Source organism: Tachysurus vachellii, chromosome 18 (genome assembly GCF_030014155.1).
Source record: "Tachysurus vachellii isolate PV-2020 chromosome 18, HZAU_Pvac_v1, whole genome shotgun sequence".
Lineage (NCBI taxonomy): Eukaryota > Metazoa > Chordata > Actinopteri > Siluriformes > Bagridae > Tachysurus > Tachysurus vachellii.
The window spans coordinates 10,202,018-10,222,007 of NC_083477.1; the positions used below are offsets into that span (position 1 = coordinate 10,202,018).

General features: G+C 38.3%; 1 protein-coding gene across 1 annotated transcript; it reads left to right on the forward strand.

Annotated features, from left to right (window-relative positions):
• Positions 1–370: 370 nt before the first annotated feature.
• On the forward strand, positions 371–15,246 carry unm_sa1261 (un-named sa1261). Its single transcript, XM_060893311.1, has 4 exons — positions 371–618; positions 6,124–6,346; positions 11,213–11,415; positions 12,364–15,246. The coding sequence occupies exons 2-4, from the start codon at positions 6,175–6,177 to the stop codon at positions 13,204–13,206; spliced, it is 1,218 nt and encodes a 405-aa protein (XP_060749294.1). The 5' UTR covers positions 371–618; positions 6,124–6,174; the 3' UTR covers positions 13,207–15,246.
• Positions 15,247–19,990: the final 4,744 nt, after the last annotated feature.

Here is a 19,990-nt window from a genome sequence, read left to right on the forward strand (position 1 = left end):
ATCACTGATCATTCCTTGATCATTCAATGCGACCAGAAAGGTTCATGTGAGTTACAGGACCTCACAGTTTAGTGTTAACTTCATATGTAATTCATAAAAGCTTGAAGTCTTGATGATTCTAATGTGTCGGATAAATACTACATGTGTTTGTAAAGAAGGCCATGCTTAAGATTTTATCACCGGTCTGTGCATGTGCTCGTTTGAACATGCGCAGTGCAGGTGTATGAAGCCAACTGCGTGCTATCATAAAAGATAGTAGCCAAGTAGAGGAAAAACTTCGATATCTCTAGGCATTATTGCGGCGTACTATATTGTAAAGTAGTATGGGGCTTGAAAGGTAGCGTGGCTTCAGCGGTCAGTTCTGATTGGCTGCTTGGCGCAGTGGGCGTGGTTTCATCTCTCTCTATTTCACCTTAGTCCCAGCCAAAGCAATAATAGATAAGAGGAACACGTCGTTCAGATACAGGACTCAGGTGTGTGAAACAGTGAGAGAATAAAGCAAAAATTGTGCAAATCTACTCCAATAATATAGATAAAGCTGTCGTCGGGACGCAATGACGGTGGGATCTGGTGGACGCAGTGCGCTTTAAACAGAAGAAGAAGAAGAATAAACACGAGGTAGGGACGTGTCTTATTGGTACGGATGCGTGTAATTAAGCAGGTTTTCATTTGGATCAATGTTTCCGTACTCAGTAAATCGTTGTACTGATGTTGCAGAATGCTTGCGAATGAAAAAAGCGACCACCAAAAGCCGTGTACTTCTGTTTTGTGGTGTTGACACGTGTATTTACGTGAAGCTGTGCGTGTAAAGGGAGACGTCAACTGACAGGGATCATGGGTGTGAATAGCACATGGAGCATCGCATGCAGTGTGTTTAAGTTTTCTGTTATTTGTTTGCTTTTGTAGAAATAATTCGCACATGTTCACAGGAGCATATAGTCAAATACATATACACACACAGACACACACAGTCAAATACACACACACACACACACACACACACACACACATACACACACAGACACATACAGAAACACACACATATACGCACATACACACACACACACACACAAAAACACAAGGGTTTAAGAGAGAGTCTTACAGATGTATGCCAGATCAGGCACCTTTACAGATCAATACCAGTGCAATTCCTGACAAGCTGATCAATGCACTGTTGCATTGATTGCAAGAAGCCAATTGCAAAAACACTAAGCGAGGTGAACAAAATACTGAAGTGACAGTATTCCTTCCCCTTCTCTCTCTGACTGGCGTGTTGAGATGATCTCAGCTTGAAATATCCACATCCTGTTCTTTCTGTTCCTCAGGGGAAAATAGTGTTTTGTGAGCAAGCCGTGTTTGACTTCACACCTTGTCATTATTGCAGCCTGATATTAGCCAAGCAGTTGGCTGAGAGGGAGGTGTTATGCTTGTAGTGTGCACTCATTAGCTTGAGTTTGCACAATGACCGTTATATAGAGCTGCCAGTGGTATTTGCACATACAAAAATGAGCTTAGTAATTCCAGGCAGGCATACAAAGGACATGCTGACTGAAGGCACTGCCGTCTTTAATGTGATCGCCATGAACACTGTGTGTGAGTGTGTGTCTGTGTGTGCATATATGTGCTTGTGTGTGTGTAACCATGGGCACTTGGGTGCAGGGTTGAACAGAAACAGCAAGTAGACCAGCACTAACAGGGCCTCCAAGGTCTGCTCTGAACATAATTACAGACAGACATTGCTGTCCATGGTTGCACATTCATGTTAGGAAGCCAACTAGTAATTCTTATAAGACTTTGCTAGAATAAGTATAGCACCTATACTACTAGACTGTGAATTTTCTGCCCTTACACACTCAGGGTGGTCTGAGCAGTTTTATGCTTAAACGGAATACACTAAATTTGCTTTGCATTTCAGTTCCTGCAAAATCAATGACTAATAAACCCAGTGATGTTTTTTCTGCAGGCTTACTACTGAAGGTTACAAAAGATGTTAGAAAACACAATGGATCATACAAGCGTACTGTGTTTCTTTCAGGAGATTGTAATATGAGCTGACATTTATAGTCTTGTTATTGAAAGAGTGGCACGATCAGTGAGATAGAGACAATAACGTTGGTTTGAGTCAGCAGGCCTCACTAAAGATTCCTCCTTGTTACTCGTTGTTAAGTCATAGATAGGTAACTAACTCTCCTCTCTCTCTCTCTCTCTCTCACTCACTCACTCACTCACTCACTCACTCACTCACTTGCATGCACATATACAGCTCAATGTGTACTGAATATGTTACAGATCACTGAACAATTCCAGGAAGGCTTAACAAAGCTCAGAAGCAGATTTGCTGCAGGACATCAGAGCAATTCTGAATATCACTCGCATTTGCAGTTGCATTTTCAGTCACACTTGAGAAGAGAGAACAACCAAAGCCCTAAGATAGACTTCTGTCTTCATTCAATCAGCTCACTGTATTTAGAAATAGAAATACCGTGCAGGATTTGCCATATGCAAACACAATGTATCATCATGTTTTGGTGCAGTCCTGAACTATACCATATATTTTAAATGATTTTATAATGGATTTAATGCAAACTGTGCATTAAAGACAATAACACAGGTTTTATCATTTTATCCACTTCTGAAGTGTATATATATTTCTACAAGTTGGCTTCGTACAGCCTGAAGCATGGAGAGACTGTACAGCCTCATGAACTGCCATTGCAACATTGATTAAGTCATTAGAAATGATTGTTACCTGCACAAGGGTTAGCAGAGTATTTGGCATTGATTTGTTGGCTGAGAGATGCTTGCTGCGATGTCGATTGTGCAGTAGCTGTGGTGAGAGATGGATAGAGGAGCAGCAAGCCAGTGGTCTGCGATAATAAGTGGTGAATGGGGGTGGGGGTGATTGAGCTGTGCTTAGCCGATTCTGCAAGCAGAGATGCATGAAACAAGCCATCATTGCACAATCCCTTAGCTTGTGAGACCTTTGTTGTATAGTGCTATTGCAGGCAAACATGCACCTTAGAGAAGCTGTTTCACAGTTGCAGAAGTCACCTTACTCTATTCAGTGTTGGATGATTTACCATTTTGCAGACTTGACTGAAGTCAGTGCTGGTCCTGGATTACTTGGTGTGCGAGGCGAAATCAGACATGACACCATTAATTCCCCCAACCCCCCTGAGATAAGCTTTTATTACAGAAATGTATACAATAATATCAATAAAAATTAAAATACAATATACATGAGAAATGACTGAACAAAATCAGCTTGCTTCTATTCAGTGCTATTATACCTGAATCTAATATTTTGTCCTCCTGGTTTTCATTGAGACAAAGTTATCATCATATGATACCTGTTGTATATCAGGATTAGGGAAGCATTTTATTTTTGTAGTTTCACTAGTATGTTTTTTGTTATATAAATATCATCCCCTCCATATTTGAGGCTTCTAGCAGGTGAGCTTTCATTAGCACACAGACAGCAGTACTGGGCAGAAAACAGAGACCAAATACAATTCTGAGTCAAGAGCATATCTGAAACCTGAGCCCCAGAGAATTTTGCCAGCCTAGGCAACCGCCTCACAAGGGGTGTGTGGGGGGGTTTGTTTACAAGTAATTGAATTACATATGTTAATAGTTGAAGTTGGGGGGCACGGTGGCTTAGTGGTTAGCACGTTCGCCTCACACCTCCAGGGTTGGGGGTTCGATTCCCGCCTCCGCCTTGTGTGTGTGGAGTTTGCATGTTCTCCCCGTGCCTCGGGGGTTTCCTCCGGGTACTCCGGTTTCCTCCCCGGTCCAAAGACATGCATGGTAGGTTGATTGGCATCTCTGGAAAATTGTCCGTAGTGTGTGATTGCGTGAGTGAATGAGAGTGTGTGTGTGCCCTGCGATGGGTTGGCACTCCGTCCAGGGTGTATCCTGCCTTGATGCCCGATGACGCCTGAGATAGGCACAGGCTCCCCGTGACCCGAGGTAGTTCGGATAAGCGGTAGAAGATGAATGAATGAATGAAATATTAAATGAATTAAATAAATTCATATTAATACTTTTGAGTCTGCGCACTTACACAGACACAGTCTCATTTGGAGGTTTTTTTTTTGTGAGATGGACATCAATACACTAGTGAAAGCAAGTTTGGTTTAATTGACTGAGTTGATTCAGACCGTTAGTGCTCTAATGTCTCTCTGTGTGTGTGTAGGGGCAGCACTAACAGGACCTCCAAGGTCTTCTCTAAACCTAATTACAGACAGAGGTTGCTGTCCATGGTTGCACATTCTTTCTGGGAAGCCAACCAGTAATTGTTGCAGCAAGGCTTTGATAGTGGTTGTTGTATATTACTAGGTTCTGAATTTTCTGCTCTTACACACTCAGGGTAGGCTGAGCAGGGGATTAGATATCTGAATTTGACAGACTTAGTTTCATCTGCAGGGGAATAAATGTGCCGCATACAAATCTAGTTGCACATGCAGTGGTGTACAGGTCTGGTTGTTTGTTTGTGTGTTTTTGTTTGTTTGTTTGTGTGTTTTTGGTGAATTAAAGAATCTAATATGGCTGAAACCGATTCTCCCAACCTCTAAGACTCAGTGAAGGGAGTTAAGTACTAATATTTGACTTAGAAAAGCAACTGACAACCATTGCAAGCTATCTGGCTTCTTTGGTAGAATATGGCTGACAAGGATAATGCTCAGTTCACCAAGAAAGTTAATCATGTCATTTGTAGGTTTAAATTATGGAGCCACCATGTGTGCTGGTATGCACAAAACAGAAGAGTATTCATTAGGTTAAATCTTTATATTCGGGCAGAAAATAATCAAATTCTAAATAGTTATTAATGTTAGGTTAGGTGGCGTGTTACAAATTTTTGGCCTTAAATACAGATTAAAAAAACAAACAGCCAGTCTCTTATATACAGCACACTCTCTCTCACATACAGAGTATCAAATCTCCACAGATGGCGTCTATGGACAGGATGTGATATGCGTCCTGTCTCATTCACCACATTTGTCTCCATTAACTAGCTCTGGCAGCCAGTCGGGAGTGTGAAGTCTATTTAGTCATTGAGAAATCACACCAGTCAGTATGCTGAAGCATAAAATAGCTCAATAAATTATCCTTCAGCTCATGATAGTGTAACATTAAGCTTAGAAAATGTATTTAAATGTGACATCTATACATACCCACATACAGGTGTCATATTAAAGGACACAAAAAAGGCTCTTATATACAGTTATAATGTGGGGGGTATTTTGCTGACATGGTTTGGGTCAACTTCATTTGAGGGAAGTCTTTTGAGCAAATCAGTAGAAATTAATTTCAACGAATTATCTTTATGCAATGAGGAACCATTTCTCTTTTGATTGGAGTGGTCTCATCCAGGATTATGATGTCCCCATCCACATGGCACGAGAGCTATCTGAATGATTTTTATGAGTATGAAAATTATGTTAATCAAACGGTATAGTCTTTCCTTGTGGTTACTAATACCTTACTAAGATGCTTTGTCAACATTTCCTTTCCTCAAAAAACTTTTTTTTTAAAGACTGTATGCTTTTAGCATGTTTTATTTTACTAGACTGCTGTGTCTAGCCATATTCACCAGCTTGCACTGTGGCAACCACCATGTTTCATCCCTTCTGTTACTTGTTAAAGGAAAAAGCCAATGGCCATTTCTTGTGATAAGCTTGACTGTACTATTTGTGGAAGCCAAATTTTAGTGTTATGTAATGGGTAAAATTGTGTGGTAAGTTTTTTTGCGATGCAAAAGTAAAAGGCAGGATTCAACAATGTAATTTAGAGGTTCATGAGAAGGTATGTATGGCTATGCTCTGTTCCTATCTTCTGTTCGACTGGTGTGAAACAAGTCTTGTAATCTTGAGAGCTTGAAAGGGGATTCGGAGGAACAGAAACTAGATTGTTTACTGCAGGATAGAGAAAGTTACATAAGAAATCGTTTGGCTTAGATACTAAACTTCTCTGAACTTTGTCTTCTTGATGTTCAGAATAAAATAATTCTTTGTCTGCAGGGTTCAAGTCATGCTGCTAAACTCAAGGTGAAAATATTTCTGTAACCTTATGTCTGAATATTACATCTTTTTTTTTTTTTTTTTTTACTTTTTCTTTTTTCAGAACTTTCAGTGAACTTATTACCATCAATAACTGTCTCCTATCACTGGAAGAATGAGCACCTCCCCTATCGGATCTCGTGCCTCCATGGACATCTTGGAGGAACTGCAGCTTATTGCGGCCCAGAACCTGGAGAAGCTGGACATTAATAAGTATTATGAGGTTATTAGGGAGCTGGGCAAGGGCACTTATGGCAAAGTGGATCTGGTTGTCCACAAGATCAGAGGTAAGCACTGGAACATTCACATGCTTTTTTATCTTCTGAAATAGGGCTGCATTTCAGTACATTTATTAAATTAGGGCCAATGAGTTACCATAACTAGTGTCCAAGGCCACACCCCACACAGGGGACATTACATAATATAACGTAATATAAGCATATCATAACATAACTTGGCATAAAGTATCTCACAGAAGTGAGTACACCCCTCACATTTTTGTAAATATTTTATTATATCATTTCATGTGACAACACTGAAGAAATGACACTGTGCTACAATGTAAAGTACTGAGTGTACAGCTTGTATTCACAAAAGTGAATACACCTCTAAGTGAAAATGTCCAAATTGGGCCCTAAGTGTCAATATTTTGCGTGGCCACCATTATTTTCCAGCCCTGCTTTAACTCTCTTGGGCATGGAGTTCACCAGAGCATCACAGGTTGCCACTGGAGTCCTCTTCCACTCCTCCATGACGACATCACAGAGCTGTTGGATGTTAGAGACCTTAACATCATCTGAACCAAATAAGCTTATCTTGGTTTCATCAGACCACAGGACATTCCAGTAATCCTTAGTCTTCTTGTCTTCAGCAAACTGCTTACGGGCTTCCTTGTGCATCATCTTTAGAAGAGGCTTCCTTCTGAGAAGACAGCCACGAAGACTAATTTGATGCAGTGTGCGGCGTATTGTCTGAGCACTGACAGTCTGACCCCCCACCCCTTCAACCTCTGCAGCAATGCTGGCAGCATTCATACGTCTGTTTCCCAAACACAACCTCTGGATATCACGCTGACCACGTGAACTCAACTCTTTGGTCGACCATGGCGAGGCCTGTTCTCAGGGGACAGCAAATATACAAGCTGTACACTCACTACTTTACATTGTAGCAAAGTGTCATTTCTTCAGTTGTCACATGAAAAGATATAATAGTATTTACAAAAAATTGAGGGGTGTACTCACTTCTCTGAGATACTGTCGTGACACCTCTCATCTGCAACACAATTACAATCAATTTATTGATTATTATTTTGTGGTTTGACAGTTTCCTTTTGTTCCAAATGTTAGGAAAGTTGTTGGAGAATAAGGGATAACTGTAAAAGCTAAACAACATTCAACCCTACTGACGCTGGGAAGTGATAAAACAAGAAGTGATCTGGTTGAGGAGATTGTCTTACACTGTCCAGGATACTATCATACTGTAACAGTGAGGTTTCAGCACAGCCTTTTTTCATATTATCCATCATCCGTTCTTTACAAAAATAAAGGTTCAGGACAATATTCATACCATTTGTAAAACATTCAAAGCATGTGGAAAGTAAAGTTGTGAGATTTTTAATGCATCTCTGTCGAGCTCAGTGCATAAATAAAGCAGCAGGAATCTAATGGAGTAGATGTGGACTGAAATGCTTAAAGTTGAGGCATATCATTTGCGTTAATTGGCCTAATATTTTCTCGAGATTAAGCCTTACTTCATAGCTGTAATGATAGGTTTTCTGTTCAGTGTATAAATACTTAAGTCACTTACATGTGGTGCTGTAATGGCTGTTATTTTCCACAGCCCCAGTCCATGCATTAGTTTAATGTGGCCCTGACTATTACCATTCATGATTAATCAGAATTACTTTGTTCCTACACCACCTACCTAACCTGTTTTCACCTTGTCCTTGCCTTCGAGCTTTTGCCGAGGTTGTATATGACAGCTAGCTTAGCATACCTCTGATGTAGTGAAGATTTTACACCAGAAGCAAGTGGTAATTTATATTCTCTCTGCAGCTGGTCTGAGCAACAAAATTATAAGCCTAGTCTATCTTTTTATGTCTCACTTAGACAACTGACCTTTGGAGGAAACACCCGAGAGGTAGCTTAAGAACCCAGAGCTGTCTAAAGAACCCAAGTCTAAACTAACCTGAAAAGCATCCAAAAATATCCAAAGATTCCTCAATTTCTTAATCACCAAGTCTAAAAGTCATGTAGTTACTATCATGGAATAAGAACTACTGTATATGCTTCATATAGGACTGTGTGAACTAGAGCAAGCATGTTTAGGGAAATTGTGCTAGTATATTTGTTAGACTTGTAGGTAAGCAGAGAATCAGGCACTCGATTAGAAACTGCATCACATGGAAGTGGTGCACAGATTGGCAAAGCTCAAGCAGTACAGCTGCTAGGCAAATCACTCCAGTGGTGCAATCATTCATTGTCCATGGCTAACCTTAATTATAAATGTTATTTTGCTATAGATGATGTGGCTACAGCATCAGGGTTTAAGGCTGGATGCAATCATTTAATTTGAGGATCGACTGTCAGGATGGATGGATATTCATTGTGTCCATTAACAAATCATTAAAAGTGTATCCATTGTTGTGTGGATACATTTAATACAGAATGAAAGACACATTACATCTTAATGCAATGGTGATTTTTTTTTTGTAGCAGAATCACCTCAAATACAGTTAAGATTCATGAAAAATTGCTGAAACATGCTTAGTTTAGAAGATATGCTGTAATAGTGCACAGCAGAAGCAAGGAAAACGCCTACAGATATTTCTGCATAAAGTTTCAGCATAAATGTCAAAGCTGTGAACAGAGTATAACACTAAGGCCACAATGCAGTTGTTCTGAACATGCTTGGAGACTGGCTAGGCTTTAGCATGAAGCTGAAATATTACAGCTTTCTGAGAACAAATTTATGTACTAAATTATGTACTAAAATGAATAATTAACAGACGAATAATAAAAGGCTACACTGGCATGAGCTTATGGAACATGACACTCTGAAGGCATACCTTTCTATCCACTCTTTGTGCAGCATCATATCCTAACCCGGGCTCTAGCAATCAGTAGACATGAAATAGAAGACTTTTGAGCTAGTAATGTTTCTCTCTAAACAGCACAGGCAAGAGAAGCCTAGGTCAAATGGCATGTTTGTCTTTGCTGGCTTAGAATCCTCTCATGCTAGTCAGCCTAAACCCCCCCTCTGTTAATCACTGCGTTCTGATGATTTTTAATGAGTCACAGATAAACACGCCATCTGTTATCACCCTAAACCCCAGTGCGCTCTGCCTTTGGTTCATGTTGTACATAAAGCACTCTACAAAATGGGCTTGACCGCAGATGGTCCTAGAAATACAGTCCCACTTCTCAAATCAACAGGCAGTTGCTATAACATTACATATTTACATTTCTGTAATATTTCACTGACTCGGACTCTGCCATTTTTGCAATTAGGAATGTTTCTGGATCTAAAGGATATTGATTACTAAGCTTTAGATTTACCTCAAATATAATCCATGAACTATTTCAGACACCCTTTCAACCCCTGAACTGAAAATGCCCTTACTTATCATAAGAAGCTGGTTCTGCAGCTGGTATACAATGCAGTAAATTCTAATGCTGCAATGTGATTGGAAGTAAAATGAGACAACACACATGCATTAAGGATTTTTTTTAAGTTTATCATCACAACATAAACATCTGCACTTACTTTTCTCTGCCTATATTACGACTTTGTCTAAGATTATAGCAAATACCCTGAGAAATAGCTGCTATTTGTATAAATATAGGCATAAATTTTGCTGACTGTAAATAAATAACAGGGACATCAACATTAATAAAGCGGAAGACGAAGACAAGTTGTTCTAAAATGTTAACATTTTAGAAGTCATGAAGAGAGACGGGGGAAAACGTAGTCTGCATCAAATGAAACATTATTCTTACACTGGAATCTATCAGAATGCTTAGTATTCTGTCATGTTCAGTATTAATCTGAAGGACCCAGTATGCTCCATCGCTTTGTTTCTTTACTAGTATTGTTCCACCTCTTTGCATTTCTGACAGACAAACACATCTGCTATGGCAGATGTCGGGTACTTTGGTTATTCTGTGCCTTGGTTTGTCTTTCTTTGGTTCTTTAGACTCATAGAATGGCTGATCTATGTAACACAGCTAGAGGTTATTGAGGGACATTCATTCCTCCCTCAAGCTTTCCATAACAATTGCCTGTATTGATGAGCGTCTATGAACGAACTTCAGTCAGAAGCTTCTTTCACACTGGACTCTAGAGATTTAATTAAGCTAAAAGAAAATGTCATTGGTGATTTATTACATTGTCCGACATTGTCCTAAGGTAATGAGTGTTCCACTCAGGGTGAGAAAAACATGCTAGACATGTCAAACCATTAAATTCATCTCCATCAGCAACATTGCTGCATTTCCCCAAAGAGCTAGCCAGACTCATCTTTAAATAATGAATGAAGTCAAAGGGTTTACTGGAAGAAATCAATTCTTCAACATTCATGAACCTTCTTGTCTTAGTTTTATATAATAGTGATAAAAACAGCATCAAGAGCATTGTCCTGGAATAGTAGTGCATTACCAGCAGGGGAAAAAATATACTATTAAAGACTGTTTATATGCATGTGGTTTCTCTTTTATTAAAAGAACACTGTATTCTTTATAAATGAACATAAGAGAAATTTTTTTTTTTTTTAAACCTGTTTAACATAAATAGGGCAGTTGTCACCCTGTACATCACTGTTAATGGCTCAGAATTATACATGTTAAATGCTATGGTAAATATTATTCCATTTGTAATATACAACTTGGGATATTTAGTGCATTTAAAATTTTTTCTTCATTTTTGTAGAACCTTCCAAAGGTTTATTCTGAACCATTGAAAATTACCCTTCTAATGTTCATATATCTGATAAAAGCTCTTTTTTTCAATGAAGTTAATCCATTTCTGCGACAAAAAAAATCTAATAACCTGTCAAGAAACACTCCTTGTATTCAATATTTAAATCAAAAGATTTCACTAGCTTTTCCATTAGGCTCAGTGTCACTGCTGAATGTTAATCCTTTCCATTTACACAGGCATTAAGATGGCTCTGAAGTTCTTGAGGAAGAAAACCACTAAGCTGAAGAGCTTTCTGAGGGAGTATAGCATCTCACTCTACCTTTCCCCGTGTCCTTACATCATCAGCATGTACGGCATCGCTTTTGAGACAGATGAGTATTACATCTTTGCTCAAGAGTATGCATTAGCTGGGGACCTCTTTGACATCATTCCCCCTCAGGTGAGAAAAACTGAGGCTAGATCAGTACACAATTATTCATATTCTCAGGAATTGTATAGAGAAGGTATAAAAAATGCGAAAAAATGGTTACTGGGTAAAAGTAATTTCCCTGGATTCAGGTTTATATTCCAAATGTTACATGCACAGAGAGAACTGTATACTGTATGTCCTCATCTCTGTGGAGTTACAGCAAGGTTCTATTCTACTGTCTAATACTAGTAATTAAATTAAATTACAGTAATAAAACTACAGTTAAGACTACCAATTTCACAGTGATGTTAAAATGGCAGAAGGAATTATTTTTTTCCAAGAAACTATGCTAAAATATTCTAGAGGTATTATTGGCCCATTTTTTTCCATTATTAAATGTATTTTTTAGGGTTTTTGTTCATTTCCCATTTTTAAAGTAAAATCGCTTCTCCAGGTATCCACAATGATATCAGCATTTTTTCTGCTAATTACTTTTTTACTAATTATTATTGTATTTAATAAGATACCTTTTTATTTTCTTCCATTTGAATTGTTTCCCCTCAAGCATTATCATTAAGTCACCTTTAATGTAATTATCTATGTTTCTAATAATGACAGTTATTTGCAATCCACTATAATGATGCAAAATGACTGTTGTGATACTTAATATATCCCATTACTGTAAATTTTAATTTCACTATAATTAGTGATCTAGCTCCATTTCTACATCTGTGTTGTCTGGTTTCTCAGTCGGTTATTTAATAATTTTTTAACCCTTGTCATTAAACGGTCATTTATAGCTAACCGTTTAAAGAAAATGTTAACTCTGATTTGGATTGGATTTAGCATGAAATTTCATGTTCTGTACAATCTTAATGCCATGATAAAAAAAACTTATACAGCTTATTACCAGTCTAGTTTTCTGATCCAGGTTGTCTGTGCTAATGTCTTTATTGCCTTCTCCATCATCTTACATAGGTGGGGTTGCCAGAGAGTGTTGCGAAGCGATGTGTACACCAGGTGGCCTTGGCACTAGACTACCTTCACTCTAAGAAGCTGGTGCATCGTGATATCAAGCCTGAGAATGTGCTTATCTTCGACCGGGAGTGCCGTAAGGTCAAGCTGTCAGATTTCGGCATGACTCGCAGGGCCGGTTCACCGGTAAAGCGCGTGAGTGGTACCATCCCTTACACGGCACCTGAGCTGTGTGAGCCTGGCCGCAATGATGGTTTCTTTGTGGACTACAGCACCGATGTGTGGGCTTTTGGAGTGCTTTTATTCTGCATGCTTACAGGCAACTTTCCATGGGAGAAGGCGCTACCATGCGACGCCTTTTATGAGGAGTTTGCACGCTGGCAGCAGCAGCCAAGGAGACGGGCGGGTGTGGTACCATCACAGTGGCGCCGCTTTACCAGCGAGGCACTGCGGATGTTCCGGCACCTCCTGGCCATCGAGAAGGAGCAACGCTGCTCTGTCAATGAGGTCCTCACCTTCTTCTGCCACTGCTGGATGCTAGACACGGAAAACGGCAACACTGCTACCTCACCCAGTGGCACAGTGTTCAACGGGCACCTGGCTGAGCTTAGCTCTTCATCCTCGGAGGAAGATGATCTGGTGGAGCGTCTGAAGCAGCAGAGCCTGTCACCTGTGTGTGCTGTGTCCAAAGCAGGCATCATCATTGAGCCAGTGGCACAGCCCTACTCCACCGTATCTACCATCAACTCTCCTTCCTCTAATAACAGCTATGAGCGCATCTCCCGTGACTCCAACGGTAATGGAGGCCGCATCCTCGTGACCACGCCCATTGAGATCTGTGTGTAGCAAGGCTCTAGAAGGTAAAAAGACTATACACATACTCGAAACACTGGGAACCAGTCATCAATCGTGAGGACTCAAGCAAGGAGGAAACGCTCCGTATCTCATGCTGAGTGAAGAACACGGTGAAAACATTGAATGGCGGCAGACTTGTTGATTGTTCCTTATGATGAGCGTCTCTGAGGGAATACAAGAAATCGAAAACAGTCAAGTCATACTGATTGTGTATCTCAGAATTTCAACCAAGTTAATTCACATGTAATCAGTCCACTTTTAGCAACAGTGCACACATGGGAGGAAAAAATAGGGCAAAATTTCCTGTACCATCATACAGCAATATGTTAAAAATAAAAATCATCATGACAATTGTCAAAGTTGTAATTACTGAGACTAACTACAAAAACACATAATGTGAAAATGTTCATAATGTGATTTTTGGAAGTGGTACTTATTTGTGCTTGTCTATTTGGTTGTCTATTTGGGTTACTTCAATAAAAAAAATGTAGGGTTTTTTTGCGCTGTTTATTTTGGTCTTGATATTTTGCTATTTATTTTATACTGTAGCAGTATAGACTTAATAATTCCCAGTTGCCATTATGGTGTGTTGCATTGTTAAAAAAAAGTCCAGCTAAACCAAAATATTAACAGAAGTTCCCTAAGATGTACTCTTAATCTGAACAGTACATGCATGCCATTTTCTGTGGTGTTTCCTAGTATGGTGCATTTTTGAAAGCTTCAATGGGTCTTCTCATAGTGAGCGAGGCCTAGATTGCTCGGATGATGTCACCAATGTGATCACAGTGCATACAAATGCCTGTCACTATTCTGAACACAGAGAAGGTTTGATTTGTGCTTAAAAAAAATAGAAAAGAATAAAAAGAAATTTGGCACAAAGTAAGCCAGTGATTCTGATGCAGCAATACAGAATCATCTGTCAATGCTTTGAGAGAGAACACTTTTGTAGGTGTCATTTGACTATTTTACAAGTGCAGATGGACAATTTTAGAATTTTTGACTTAAACGTCTGACTGACGTGTTTTAAGAATTCCTCAGGTATATATGGCTACAATGAGTAATATCTCACAATAGCCGAGTTTAAGTCATTAAAGGAAGGACGGTGTGAGTCGGTGCCACTGGAATGTGTGACTGAGAAACTGACTTAAATAACAGACTCTGAATCTTATTACAAAATCTGGAACTTAATTTGATTTTTCACTTGATGTGTGTGAATCATTTGTGGCCTATTTATGAAAATATTTCAATGTTACATTTGATGCTTTGTTTCGACTCTTACTCAGATTTCAAATGAAGTTACATTTTTTAAACAATAAATTGTCTAAACCAAAAATTTATTCATATGGGGTTCTCATTAAGATCTAACCCCGCACATGTAATGAATCTGACAGATTTTATGGCATAGTTTTTATTATTTTGTCCATGTATTTGTGGGGGATTTTCCTTGTTTTGTTTTTTAAAATACCAATTTTGATAAGTGCATGGTAGCAGAACTGTTTTAAAGAAATTGATCAGAAATTGGAGAAAGTAATATCTGAAGTGACATGTTTTGAAAAGGGTGTTTCTGAAATTGCATGGATACAAAACCTATGTAAACGGGTCTTTTTATCTGTGCTACCTTTTAGATTTGTGAAATTAAATGTGTTGTGATATGTTACAGTAGCACAGATTTGCTTAAATTGATATCTTAATGGAATTTAAAAGGAAAGTAAAATAAAAGAAATGTATTGTCTCTGTTCCTACATGTGGTCTAATGGGGAGATTTAGAACATTGGTGCAGTCTGTCAGACAACCTTCTCTTGGATACCTTGAACTTTTGTTGGAAATCCATAAACACTTGTCAACAATTGGTGATAGAAAAGCATTTTTTTAACCAAAAAAAGAAACGAAAGAAACAATGACCAGACATTGTCATTAACAAACACACTTTTTTTTAAATTGACTTGTCTGTTTATATTTGCATGCGTCGGTATTGTTCTGGAGAGATTATGTTGAAATAAATACATATCCTTGATGCAGAAGGCTAAAGAACAGTATTGTCTGTCATATTTCTTTCTACTTATATTTTGCTTTTTACTTTAACCTTATATTCCACTTTATCGGTAGTTTGATCAGTATCATGTTCACTTGACCAGACCTCAAATGAAGGCCTCACCTTTCCTTAACAAGAAATCTAGTAGAAGCGATGTCTGGGCTTCTGCTCTCTTATTTGAAGGAGGCATATTGTCCCTAAAATCCTTATAAATATATCACAGACATCATACCTTTACAGTATTACTTATTAATCTTTGCTGATGTTTAAAAAGGGACAATTTAAACAAGCTCTGTAGCATTGCTGGTTCATCCAGGTTCATCTTGAGATCCAGTTGCTGTCTATGTGGACTTTTGCATGATTTCCACAAGTGTGTGGGTTTCCTCTGGATTCTATGGCTTCCTCCCACTCTTCAAGAACATGCAGGTAAACAAACTGGCTATGCTAATTGATAAGGTGTGAATGTGTGTGTTTGTCATGACTCCCTGTGATCAACTGGCATCACAATCTGAGTATTCTCTTGCCTCATTCCCACTGTTGTCAGGATCTATTCCAGACCTATTACTGCTCTGACCAGGACAGAGCTGTTACTGGAGATGACTGAATGGAAAAAGAATTAACTATTAAATATACAAAAAAATCAATCTACAGTACAGAGAAGCAGAGTTTATATATATATATATATATATATATATATATATATATATATATATATATATATATATATATATATATACATACATACACATACATACATACATATATGGGATTATATAAACGAGAGAGAGTGTGTGTGTGTGTGTGGCTACCTGACTGCATTCAATACTAGCCTGTTCACAAAAAGATTGGAAGGGTTGTATAATAATGGACATTAAAACGAGAAGCAAAGTTGTGTTTCAAAAAAGCAGAAAGCAGAAGTAACATTTAAGGATGAAATTTGGCCTAGTTTGCCACTCAATCATACAACGCTTGGTGGAAACAGACCTATGAAGATCTATGAAGTCACAAATCTAAAAAAAAATTCCAAGGGTAACATATTATTGAATGTTTTTGACTATTTTTTTTTTTTTACTATCTGTGCCTGTTTAAAACCTTATTCCATTAACTAAGAAATGGCTAAATAAGTTTACACAGAATCAACACAAAAATTTTTTTTAATGATGAGCAGAAAAGCATCTCAGAATGGTCTTTTTCCAATCTTAAACCATGAATCAATTTCCACTGTAGCCCCAGAATGCTGTTCTTGGATCATAGGACTGGAACGCGACTGCTCATTCATTCTGTGATTGTTTTCTCTTCACCACAGTAGTAACAGGTAGGTATTTCAGTTCTGCTTTGACGTCTTATCAACAAGGTGTTTCAATCTGCAGAAGAACCGCTCACACAATATTTTTTGTACCAAACTGTCTAATCTCTAGCAATTGATGTGTTGGAACCTCCTAGGAGGTCAGCAGTTTCTGAAATACTGAAACCAACTCATTTAACACCAACAACCAGTGGATAGACATCACTTTACTGTGCAATTTCTCCTACCTCTCTTTAAAGATAATGTACCTCAATGCCTCTTTGAATGCTTAATGGCTCTAGATTCCTTTGGATTTAAAAAAAATTTAAAGGTTCTCCCAAAGGAACCAAAGAATGCATCAAGGTGTTTAATTTAATATATCATTTATTAGTAAAAACTTAAAGGTGCTCTAAAGGAGAAACCTCAAGCAATAATATCTTTAAGTCACATAGCAATGAAATGAAATTTCTTGTCATTCTAAATCCTAGTATTTTGTAAATAGTCTTTGAGATGGTTATTTTTAACTACACTGTGTGAATACATGGTGTTATTCAAGACCTGAAAGACTTCCAAGAATGGGAAGTGTTATTTAATTGTGGGACTGAGTACAGAAAGTGCACACAGCTCGAACAGACTGAATGTGCGACAGACAGCATTAGGACTCCAAGCTCCCCGGGCCAAAGCTACATCCAAAAGCAGCCATCTGCCCTTAGACTTAAATAGATTCCAACATCAGACGACTCTACGACAAGTTCCTTGAATATTTTTAGCAGGCTCAGGGTGAATATTTGCTTCAAATTCTGTAAGCACCATTTATCATAAGCCAGCGGTGTACAGTAAGCCATTTGCACATCACATTGTTTGGTTTAAAGTAATTCATTACCAGCATGGGGTAGGGCTTGCTGATTGTTGTCCTCATTAGAGCTCACTCTAAAAAGGTTTTCCATGCTCACTTATGTGTCTTGTTGCTCTGGCAACAGGATATTTTGCCTGAGCATCGTTTAGTATTCCAGAGACATGTAGAAATATATGAGTGAGTGAGTGAGAGAGTGAGAGAGTGAGAGAGAGAGAGAGAGAGAGAGAGAACAACAGAGACAGAGGGGATAGGAATTTGCACAGGACTGCACAGAGGTATATTCTTATATAGTATATTAGAGACAGCACACCCTAATCATCTGTATAAGGAGTTATTGTGAGAATATTCTCTATAATTAAATGAGACCAAGTGTTAAATTGATTGAAAGGTTACCCTGAATGTTCTGCAAAGAGACAGACAATCTGTTAAGAATTTCTTTGATTTAAAATAGCTCTAGAGATATGGAACAGAGCTAGAGGCTGCTAATGATTTTTTATTTTTTTTATTATAATAAAATGATTAAAGTATATTAAATCAGCTCTATACATGCATGACATAGCAATATCTCTATCTTGCCCATGTCTGTGCAGCAAATAAATGCATTATATTTACTAATGTTCAGCTGGACAGTATAAACTGCTTTAATATAAATGATACTGTGTAATCATTAGTAGATCATAGCAATATAATTGGACCTCAGGATAACTAAAGCAGAACTATTTTTTTAAAAATAACTGAGCAGCTTGCCATTAATTATGAGTGCAACTTTATATCAGTGCCTCCAAAAACAGATGTGTCATAGACTTGTTACAATGACACCCAAATCTTTTTAAGGAAATGAATGTTCCACAAATGACCTGTCAAATTAACAGTAGCTTATCTGACAAGCACGCTGTCAGTAGGTTACTGTTAATTTGACAGTGCATTTTTGGAACATTCATATCATTTTTGGAACATTGCAAAATTGTTGTCATTATGTTTTTATAGACATACAGACACAACACTTTTTGGCAACATTGTGTTCCTTTTTTTTCTAGTTTCTAGTTTTTTCATTTCTAGTTTGACTCTTTTCACCCATAAAAACGAAGTCAGATCTGCATCTTGTCATGCAGCACGACTTGGCAGAGATATTTCTTTTTTACAGACTGAGCTTACATATCTTGCAAATCTCCCACGTTCACACATTATGAGAGAGAAGCTGAAAATAATCAAACACAACCAGGAAGCACATCAGCTATTCCTATGCCAAACATTCACTGCTAAATATGAACATTATGCACTGTTCACATCGAACTACAAGGTGAGGCCAAACCCACCCGCCCAGAGGAACTGTGCACCACCATACACTCAGAGAAGATTTATTCTGAGCCTATAGATGTTGTGCTTAACTAGAGGTTAAAGTGACAGAAATCATGTAATAATGGACTACAATGCTAAATATAAGTGTTTTTTTGGGGGGTATCAGATAGTGGAAGTGAACTGATCTACTGCCCAAATTTAATGGCTACACAATTGGATCTTGTCCAGCTAGATGTACTTGTGCTTTGCCTTTTAAATGAGCTGCTACAAAATTCCCTCCTTCACACTGCCTCTGTCCCAACATATACAACCGCATCTCAGTAGGGTTTTGGCCAAAATTTGTCACCTCTGATTCTACAAGTCTCTGGAACTGTACTGTAGGGACAAACATCATTCTTCTAAAAGTAATTTCCTCAAATGGTGTAGTGATGATGGCAATCTAACATGTTGCTCCGACCTGAATAATTGCTCCTATCGATATTCAGTTGGGTTGAGCTCTGGTTACTTTGAATGCTATAGCATATATTTTTTATACCATTAACCAAATGTATGTCACATCAGACAACACATAAAAATGTGTCATCATTGTCTGGGCTTGAGGGTTTTATATCCACCTCCACCCCATGTGCACAAAACAGGACAGAAACAGACTGCCATGCACAGTAAAAACAGCAGAAAAAATAATCCCCCAAACCAGAAACCGGGCAGGAAAAATCACCACTGACCCTTCGCACCCTGGACACAACCTCTTTCAGCTCCTCCCTTCTGGCAGGCACTACAGAACTTTGATTACTAAAACTGCCAGACAAAGGAACAGTTTCTTTCCCCAGGCCCCTTATCACTCTGATTAACAACTCACCATAATTATATTCACTGCTTCATATCTATAAGTACTGCATTATCAGAGCTGTCAGTCATCAAATTATCTGTATATATTACACACACTACTGCTGCTATATATTGTACAAAAAGCATAATATTGCACAATAATGTTATTTGCACTCCCACACTTTATGTACATAACTGATCGTTCATATTAAATATACGTATTTAATACTCATTCTGTGTATATTGTATCTCATCGTCTGCATTGTCTCGTATAGTTTGTATAGTGTAGTGTTATTTATGTCTGTACGTTTGAGAGTCACAAACAGCTGGAACCAAATTCCTTGTGTGTCAACACACTTGGCCAATAAACCTGATTCTGATTCCGATTCTGATTAACCGGTTATCTCCAGGGACTCAGGTTTACTAAGACATGCGCTGTAGTCTGAATGGCATCTCTAAATTGTCTGTATTCCCT

Bases quoted from the DNA above. Each gene is read 5' to 3' on its own strand.
- unm_sa1261 (XM_060893311.1), top strand. From the start codon at position 6,175: ATGAGCACCTCCCCTATCGGATCTCGTGCCTCCATGGACATCTTGGAG. The intron at 6,347-11,212 runs GTAAGCACTGGA...CCATTTACACAG, and splicing joins GGTTGTCCACAAGATCAGAG to GCATTAAGATGGCTCTGAAG. The intron at 11,416-12,363 runs GTGAGAAAAACT...CATCTTACATAG, and splicing joins TTGACATCATTCCCCCTCAG to GTGGGGTTGCCAGAGAGTGT.